Source organism: Stylophora pistillata, chromosome 10, assembly GCF_964205215.1.
Source record: "Stylophora pistillata chromosome 10, jaStyPist1.2, whole genome shotgun sequence".
NCBI classification, from domain to species: domain Eukaryota; kingdom Metazoa; phylum Cnidaria; class Anthozoa; order Scleractinia; family Pocilloporidae; genus Stylophora; species Stylophora pistillata.
In genome coordinates, this window is record NC_142528.1 from 28,678,986 (window position 1) to 28,689,032 (window position 10,047).

Below are 10,047 nucleotides of genomic sequence, written 5' to 3' on the forward strand. Positions count from 1 at the left end.
TGCGAGGCACGAATGAGAAGCATTGTTTAATAAACCCTCAACAAAAGTTACTGCTTGACAACTTAAGATAAAGGCCTGTCTTAAAATATCGACCAGTGGTATCACTCATGAAAAAAAAATACTAAAAACATCACTATTGAAGCGAATCTGCTCATAGAACTGGAACCATTGGAAGCGTCCTTGAGCTGACGGATAGTGAAACGATTTTTTCGCAGTATCGTAGCAACATGGCAGACCTAGATTCCAATTACATAGAGGGGCTTTCGGATTACCGTTGGAAAGAAGCAAAGATACCGATTTACGTAGACCGAGATATAGATGTTAAGGTCTTTTAAAACAGTTCTTAAAGCAGTTGTTTGACCTTGTTGCTTGTGATGCGTTTGTTTGAGCTTGAAATGAACTATATCTAATGAGTGAAATTGAACTCATCTTACGTAACATCATAATTTTCTGATTGAAGGATTGGAAAGCAATATCTGCTGAACCTGGGACTAACAAACCACGGGCCTGGAAAATCACAGATTCTGATGTAAGTAGTTTACTTTTTTAACTTTTTGAAGGCTATCATAAAACATCGCAATTTGTAGTTGGTTTGCTATTCAATGGGTCACTTTGTCAAGTTATTGAGGAGAGTCTAGTATGTACAACAACATGGATTCTACCCTTCAGAGCGGGATTTACCTACTTTTAAAGCTCTGTAGTTTTAATCTAAATATCGTGCAGCACCTGCTGGCTTTCACTGAAGGTCTATTCCTTTTCTATATCTCTTTCATTTCTTTCAGCTTTCTCGTAAGACTGTGCAGGCTAATTCATTTCGTGAAAAATATTTTAGGATCTCGATTTTGCAATACGGAGATCAACCACAACAAAAAAAAAAACGTATAGAACTGATATGTTAATTATTCATAAAGAGTTTTGTAAGATATCGCGCACCGAAACTCTAACTTGTTGTCTAGCGATTTAGAAGTCATGCTAAAGAATATTTTTGTTTTAAAACAACTGATCTACTGCCATTATGTAAATACTTGCATTTTTCCAAATAAGGGAAAAATTTCAACGCTTGTTAAATAATAATAATATAAACAACTTTGTAATCTGCAGGGGTGAATACAAACCGTGAGAAATCATATACTTCACTTGTTACAGAATTTTTGACTCACGAAAGAACTTCAGAACTTTTCCATGAATGAGATTCAAAATCACCCACTTTCAATGCAAGTTAAAATTCACATTAAAAGCTAGGGTCGCGCCCAAGTGTAATTAAAGTAAAAAAAACTAAAACACTCTGTGTCGTGAATCCCTTGGGATTCCTGTGTGTTCTGCTTTGTGGGCGTAGTCGCGTTTTGATTACAGTAGTCTTTCCCTCTTATCGCAGATCGTAGAATGGACTTTAGCCGCTAAAGGAAAGTTCTTCAGCCAAGAAGTATACATAGTGTTGAATCGTACCTCTCTCAAAACATCGGTGAGAATAAAGAAGAGTTTACAACACCATATACGACACAAAGATAAGAAGCAGTTTTGTTGTTATTAGCGACCTGACATTAAACTCACTGTATCTAGAAAACAACATTTGACGATGATATAAAAGAATTTTAAATTTTCTTCTTCCTCTGTCTCTTTTACGTATTTCAGCAATGCAACAAAGACCTTTTGAAAGTCGGAAACGGAAAAGGTTTACAACGTGAAGACATAACACCTTACCCAAATGGGAACATTAAGCGAAATGATTTTGAAAATCGAAGCCAAGTTCAAATTCCGGCTTGCTCTTTAGAGAGCTAAATCTTGATAGATTTTAAAAAAATACATCCCGTTCAACTTTCTCTATTGCCACTAAACTGTAAATGTATCTAAAAACATCTCGACAGTCTCGTTTGAAGGATTCAGTGCTTTTAGTAAGGAAAAATGACTTTTCCTTTGCATTCTGTTTTTTTGGTTTTGCAGACCAGCTGTGATATCCACTGCTGGATTGGAAAGCAAGCCTCTTCTGAGCTGTACAAAAAGGCTTTGTATAATGCTACTGCGTTCGGCGAGGCTGTAAGAAGCCTTCATTTTAAAGTCTTATGATTGTGACTGCTTGTGGTCTGCTCGCCTTGTTCTTAATCCCAGAGTTTTCGCCTAATGACTGTTGGTGATCCTCAAGTAACTTTTCCAGTCAGAAAAGAAATGTTTTTTACATCTAACTGTGTTCATTTTTACACGTACGAAAAAGGATTGTACTGGCATAAAAAAGACGCTCAAAGTACTTTTCGAAACTTCTTTGCCGCAACTATGTATCGAAACTGAAATTATAAACAGCAGATCTGAAAATATGGCCAGTGTCTTAGCTGCATTCAGCCATAATTATTTTAGCGAGACAAGTTTCATTAAAAATTAATAAGAAAACTCTGTATTTAACTTCTCAGTCACACTTTATATTGCAATGACGTCATTATTAACCGTCCGAAGATCAAATTCATGATCACCTTTATCATGATTATGGTAACTTTTTTCTGTGAATTTTTGTTGTTCATTGTTTTATCCATAGATGGAAGGCAGAGCACTTGTTCACCGAGAAGTCCAGGACTTTGAATCAAAGCGGTTTATTAATTATTTTCAATATTTTACGGTGTTGAAAGGAGAGTAAGTGGTGTTCTTCCTTCACACAACACTCACTCGCTTATCGATAACTTTTCGTTATCGATGTCATTCAACCCCTTTAAGCGCTTTTTCGCCGTGTGTAGTAAAGAAAAAAAGTCCAAGAAATTACCACAACATGTAAGAACATCGTAAAAACCACATGTAGCTCATGGGGTCGCCGCTGTACCAGATATTCATGGGCGCGATAGTAACGCAGAGTGGAAAAGACATAAAGACTACTAGTCTTGGGTACAAAACGATCGCTCCCAGGACAGAAAACCTCGAGTATATATCGACTGATAAAATGCAGTGTAAGATTTCATGGTAACCCCAGTGCACCTTCCTTAGAACATGACATCCCTTCATATATTGTGATGACAGAGATGAGGAAACCCTTTCCCGTTCCTCCACTTGAGCTATTTACCATAGGCCCAAATGTACAGGCAACCCTTTCAAGTAACGCATTATAATACAATCCTTCATAGGTTGTACTAACCGGGAAATGGCTGTATTTTAAAAGACCACTCATCACTTTTTCAAAGGGATTAAATGAATATTTTGGTTTCTAGATCTGACCAAATGGCCAACTGTGACCTCCGCTCTGAATACAAGACACGGCTTCTTCGTTTGACTGGACCAAATGCTGCGGTAAAGTTCAACAGAGAGTTCAAATTCTATCATCAGGAAGCTTCAGCTCAGACTTTCTTGTGACTCAAACGGAAGAAGAATGCAACTAATTTTGATGCACTTTGACATCGGACAGTAAGCTGGAAAGACCTCACAAAAAAACTATTCTATAAAAAACTGAATTCTGAAGCAAGCGTTAGCGAAAAGCTTTAAACTTTCGACAGTTGTTTGCTTCTGAAAAATAAAAGTCTACAATTCAGTTCGCGAAGAAACAAAAATATAGGTCAAATCAAGGTAGAGCTATCCCTTAAAGTTTATCAAAATCTTGGTAAAAGGGGAGGGAACGACATCGAGGCGCGAAATAATGCGTTATAGACAATTATCGCCGGTACTGGTGTCAGCTAGTACAATTCAAAGATTTGTTGCATAGCATATAGATAGGGCTCTACGTTTAACCTTTAAATTTTGTAAATTCTTTTCGAACTACCAGTACATTGGAAAAATTGTTGGAAACCAAATAAAAAAAATCGGTCGATAAGAGATTCAAGTAAAAACGAGCAACTGCCTAATGCGCGCGAAAACCAAAGTGACCATGTCTCGATGGATTTCAGTTTCGTAGCGGGGTGATCGAAAGCCTGGCTAAGCTTCTCTGGACCAATCAAAGCGAAAAATTTGAAGTGTAGCAAATCACCTGTACAATCATCCTGAATTACTTTTAAAACTCAATTGAAAATATCTGTATTCAGAACCTCAAGAAATTTAAATTTCTTCTCTTTCTAACAGGGAAAGATTTGCGCTCGAGAAACGGCAACAAAGAGAGGAGCACTGGACTCGAATGACGTGTTTATAATTGACAGTGGACTCAAAATTTACCAGGTGATGACGCCTTGTACTAAATACCTTGGCACGAGATATATATCTTATTAACCAAGCGCGAGGGCCGTACTGGGAGAATATCGACCTGAGGTCTTGACAGTACGGACCGAGCGCAGCGAGGTCCGTACAAAAAAGACCGAGGGCCGATATTCTTCCATTACGGTCCCGAGCAAGCTTGGTTAATAAGAGATTTATTATACGACTGAAGTTCGAAGGGACACAAGTGCGGTATCATTCGGGACCATTCGGGACAATGCCCGGTCCAATACTGAGAGAATATTGACCGGCAATAGTGTATTTTGATTGGTTGAGTTTAGTTATTAGCCCTCTGACTGACCGAGTCGTGTAATAAGTTATTGATAATGGATTTCCATAAAAGCATGTTTTCTAGTCTGAAAATCCTGGTCTTCTCCAGTCCTATGATCTAAGTATCATCCGCAAAATTATATTCAAAGAAGTATAAAGAATTATGATGTCATTTTATTGGTTTTTAGTGGAATGGTATGTTTAACAAAGATAGAAAGAAGGCTGAAAAAGCTACTGAATACGCCAAAGAGCTTCAGGTAAACAACTTGAGTTCTATCTGAGTTACAACAAACGGTGTAATAGCTCGCTTAGGAAGCTCCTTTGCGGTAGGAAAACAGGCAAGTTCTCAGCATAAGGAAAGGATAATTGGCTCGAACAACATTGCAAATATTTCATCGCTCCTTAGCTTTCAAGTCCTGGCTCCTAACTTCAGTGAAACGTTAACTTTTCGGATGAAAGATTCTGGATGTATTCTCCTAGCATTGCAGTCCTCCATGTTATCAAGATGCTTTAAAATTTAAATCAGCATTGGCTTTCAGCAAGAATCTCCCGGCTTGAATGTTATCCGCATCATTAATACAGGAAGCTATCGTTTCGTGAGATCCAGAGAGAATTTAGAGGCTAGATACTTGGTCAGATCATGTCAAACGTGGTGGCTGTCCTAAGAGACAAGATGAAATATGCACTTTCTTTATTTTGTCATCGCATATTTCATTCATCGGACTGGTCTTGGTCTCAATACTGAAATATCAAGTAAATCCACAAATTCCATGATCTATATTCCTCCCTTCATTGTTAAGCTAGCGTATACAATGCTCCTGCCCACTGCACGCTCTCACGAGCATAGCGTTCAAAGTTTGAATTTCCCATTCCAACTTTATTTCCGTTTCTCTCATCAAAGACTGAGCGTGGAACATCAGGATTCACTGTGGTCATTGTCGGTGAGTTGTTGCTCTGTTTTGGTTGTGTCTTATATGTAGCACGTCTTGAAGCTCTGAAGAACGTTGACATGGCGTATATGTTCCGTCGAAAAGAAGACCAAGATCCAATACGAAGTAGAATCGTATTTAATGTGATAACACACACAATTCGATCTAAAACACGATGCAATACAATACAATTCGATCTAAAATGCAAGGAAACCACGTTGGCAATCGGTCTTAAAAGTGTTCGAAACAAACAGAAAACTAACTGTAATAACTTACTTCTTGACTGCTTCCGAATTTGGCAAGTAACTAGTCAGCTTGGTTGAACTGAACTGAACTAAACTGTACTAAACTAGACAACTGAAAAAACTATATTACGCGACAAACATTGAGATATTTCTTACCGCTATATGAATTTAAACCAAGCGTTTGCGCAACAATAAAGATGAACAGCGCGCGCGTTGAACTTAACAATGAATTTTAATAAATAAATGTTCGTCGATGAAACAGCGTGTACAAATCTCAGAACGCTCTGGATAAGAATATTTGATTTAATTGACTAACGCGAAGAAGCTGAAATTTATCTTCCAATGACCTGAGAGTTGTTTCCTCGACTGTTTATTTTTTTTAAATAACGCGATATAAGGTGTACTAGTATGTTTCTGAAAGCATAAGTTAAAAACTCCACTCGACCGTAATTCATGGTTCCTTAAGATTAGACTTGAACTGAAGAGCGTCAGTCCTCCTCAACATTCCGCGACCGTCTTTTTATGTGTCCGTAGATCATTGAAAAATAACTGCTTTATTTTTCTCTTAAGACGAAAGCGAGAAGACAAAGAACCATGCTCTGTACGATCTTTTCCCATATCAGGCTAAAAAGCGGAAACCATCCAGACAAGAGGTAGGCTGGAATCGAATTTAACCATTTCATTTTGTTACATGGTGATCAGTGACTTGATAGAAGTAATTAATCATTTTGTAATGAATTCATTATTCTTACAGTCTATTGCTCTAACTGTTGGACAACTTCAGAAGAAAAAAATGATGTTTACTGTCAATTTGTAAGTTTTCTCACGAGTCATTTTTATCAAGAGTTTATAAACTATGATCTCGTTTTTATATACAGTACGGAATATTTTTAAATAAGTAAAATAGTCCGGCGGTATCTCTAGTCAGAGCTTTGCGTGATATCTTACCAAGGAGGGAAAGTAACTATTGCCGGAATTTATGAAATTAATGAATTAGCAGAGGTAAACAAATTAAGCTTAATTTGATAAATCCTGATCAATACTCAAATCAATGAAGTTGTGGATGAAAGATTGCATGAACGAATGAGCAGACACCCAAAGGACTGGGAAACAGTGAGGAATCTAACACTTACCAAACATATTACCCAGGACTCCTCGACTGGAATTCAAGAAAGTTGCAGAAGGAGCAGATCTCTGCAGTCGAAGGATGAATTCTGAAGAAGGTCTGAGATTATTATTATAATAACACTAGATCGGAAGCGAAATCCTATATTACAGTTCATTTGCATATAAGGATACCATGCATCAAAGCTCTGAGGATTAAAATTGGTTTTCCAGTGCTAAGCAGAACTTCATACTATCTATGTTATATTGTCTGCGGCTGCCCTTTCTCGCATAGCAATAAATGTCTCTAATCTTGTACATTTATCGTTGTGATTTTCGATCCAGTTTCAAAACTTAAAGTTATAATCCCTGGATTTTGTTGGATTGCATCCTAACACACAAAGATTTGTTAAAGGAAAAACTCGAACGTACTCAGTTTTAAACCAAGGTTACGCAGTAATAAAACCAGTCAAAGCTTGCAGCCGCATATTCACGCTTCCCTAGAGGTCAGCGGGGTGAAGTAAAGCCAGGCCTTCAGCCTTAACTTGCTCCTTTTATTGTCTACTTTTATCCCGAGTGATGGTTGTAACCACTCACATATCACATCATCCTCTTGCCGTGCCGCTCCTCTTAAAGTAGCCCTCGTGCTGGTCCATTTTTTTCTAGGAATTTGATTTCGTTCCTGTTTATTTGAGTTTATAATTGATATCACCTCAGTGACCCTTGTCGATGTACGTTTCGGAAAGATGGATGCCGAAGACCATTTGTTTGTACGAGTTGGAGAAGACTGGGTAGGAGACAAGAACAGTGGCTTGATTTATGCTCATGTAAGTAAAGTAATGACCCTCGCGGGTGAGCTGCAATTTAAGCAATTGCAAAAGAGAAGCCTACAAATTCAGGCTTCGACAGGATTTGAATCCTCGCCTCCCAGATATTAGTTGGGCGCTACAACCAACTGAGCTACAAAGCCACAGGGGCAGGGCACATTTTAAAGCTGGGGTTACACTTAACTATGAAATCATTGTTAGGCGAAAAGGAGTAGTTTTATGAAAGGTCAAAGGACGTTTAAAAGGTCAGCAATCTTAGGAACCCAATTAATAATAAATAATAATAATAATAAATAATTTAGCAATGGACATTCCACTGAGTGGCTCTTCTTGTCCACTGTTTCCAGATCGAATGGAAATTTGGAATTGAAAGATTTTCATTCATTTACAGCTCTACCTTCAGCAATGCCCAGAGGTGGACCAGCATCCCACTATTGCCATCACTGTGGTTAAGGAAGGACAACTGTCTACTCAACTGAATGGCGCAATAAGCTCATGAGTAAGTAATGATCTTAACTTGCATCAACACAAGAGAATGAGCAACAGTGCACAAATCTACTCTGTAGTATCCGTTTGTGATCTAATACATTGTCTGTTTGAAATGAGATTGCTATCTCGTCCCCTTCAATCGAAGTATTGTAAAAATGACCAAATTAGACATACAAAAGTTATCTTAGCCTTACTTCATACCGAAACAAGATTTTTAGTTGATGCCGTTCAAAGTGCTAGTCCCAAGTTGGAAATTTCGCTATGGTCATTCTCATAAGATGCATTACTTAAGTTCGTGACTGGTCTTATAACCTCACGTGATGACGCGACTTACAAAAGTTATTTGAAGAATTCGTGTAAAGTAAAAAAAAAAAAAAGGCGGCATGAGTCATTAATTACGTAAAAAACAAACGAGCTGATGTTATTACTGATTGAATGATTTTTTTTTCTAGATTAAATCGTCGTGTCAAAGCAAGCCCTTAAAAAGATTCTTCACCAGATTAGTTTAGATTCCAAATAAATAAATATTTCGTTTCGTCCGCTTATGCACTGCAATTCTAAGAGCTCCTTAACTTTTAATAATTTAGTAAAGAGCAAGCTGCTCATGTTGTTAAAGCAATGTAGGTTCAAATACAAATAAAAAATGTTGTCTAAAAGTTGCGAATAATAAAAGCATTCAACCTCAAGAGACAAGCTCCTCTTTTGGCCGACAAAAAAAAAAAAAACTGAATAAAAAAACCCATCTTCACAGTAACGAACACTACTCAAGCAGTAGTGAAAATAATGCTGCAAACAAATCCAGGTCCGTACGGGATTTGAACCCGTGACCTCTTAGTCATTATGTTGGTTCGTGATAAACCCGTGAAGTGATGAATCAGATAAAACCGAAATAAACAAAAAGAAACTTTCAGTCCATGAGAGAGGCAGTGTGGCCGTTCGCGAGTGGTCAGCGTGTCGAACTCGCAATCCGCCGCTCCCGGGTTCAAGTCCCACCTTCACCACTACCTGGATTTGTTTCACGGTAGCTCCGAGTTCAAATCCTGGGCCATGCTTGTAAATAGCCAACTGGTTTGCCTCCGGCCAGTTGGGATTCTTAATAATGTTATTTTCAATTTGAATCATTTACTTCAGTTGTTTGCGAGGACCACAATGAAAGCTACTGGTTCTACCAATAATTGTGTGATCCAATAAAGTCACTATTATTATTATTATTATTATAATTATTATAAGTCATTATTATTATTATTATAAGTCATTATTATTATTATTATTATTATATTCAATATGATGTGTACAAATCCACTAAGGAAGTTCTTAAGGATTTCCGTTCTAATCAAGAGGACAAACTGCAACACCACCTAACATCTCAAGTATTCATTGTCATCTGTTAATTCTATTTGGTCAGTGACCCAGTCTCATCTACCGAAGAACATTTACAACTTTACCATCCGCTACATCAACAACTCTCTTCCTACACGTAAGAATTTGGTAAGATGGGGATTATCACAAAGTCCTGATCGATTGTTCCTTTTGCCTTAATCCTGAGTCACTCCTTCATGCTGTCGCTGGTTGTCAACAATGCCTTGATCGCTTTACCTGGACACACGACTCAATCCTTAACTTCATTGCCAAGTCCCTTCAACCTGTAATTGATGTTAGCTCCTCAATCTATGCAGATGTTACTGGTTTTCTAAATCCCTCAATGATAACTGGTGAAAATTATCGCCAGATCTTCTTTTCCTAACCCAGTCCAAGTGCCTATATGTTCTAGAATTAACAGTTGGTTTCGGATCTAACTTGTACAACAATGCAGTACGTAAAAAAGAAAAATATCGGAACTTGATTAACGAAATTAGTAGAACTTTCAGATGTGTGAAATTTGTAAATCTCTCCATGAGCTCCCTTGGCGTTTTCTCAGATGAATGCTCTACGTTCTTAGGCATGATGAATGACGTAGGCATTGCCAAAAAGCAGCAACTTTACAAAATCAAGTAAATGATAAATATAGCTATTAGAGCAACATATTAC

The 10,047-nt window shown here is 37.7% G+C and overlaps 1 protein-coding gene across 1 annotated transcript; it reads left to right on the forward strand.

Moving 5' to 3' along the window:
* Positions 1–137: 137 nt before the first annotated feature.
* LOC111337223 (gelsolin-like protein 2) lies at positions 138–9,230 on the forward strand. The gene is made up of 15 exons (XM_088736234.1): positions 138–326; positions 461–529; positions 1,376–1,462; positions 1,942–2,034; positions 2,525–2,619; positions 3,186–3,264; positions 4,027–4,119; positions 4,614–4,682; positions 5,327–5,366; positions 6,170–6,252; positions 6,354–6,412; positions 6,749–6,822; positions 7,421–7,530; positions 7,922–8,029; positions 8,472–9,230. The coding sequence occupies exons 1-14, from the start codon at positions 228–230 to the stop codon at positions 8,027–8,029; spliced, it is 1,158 nt and encodes a 385-aa protein (XP_088592360.1). The 5' UTR covers positions 138–227; the 3' UTR covers positions 8,472–9,230.
* Positions 9,231–10,047: the final 817 nt, after the last annotated feature.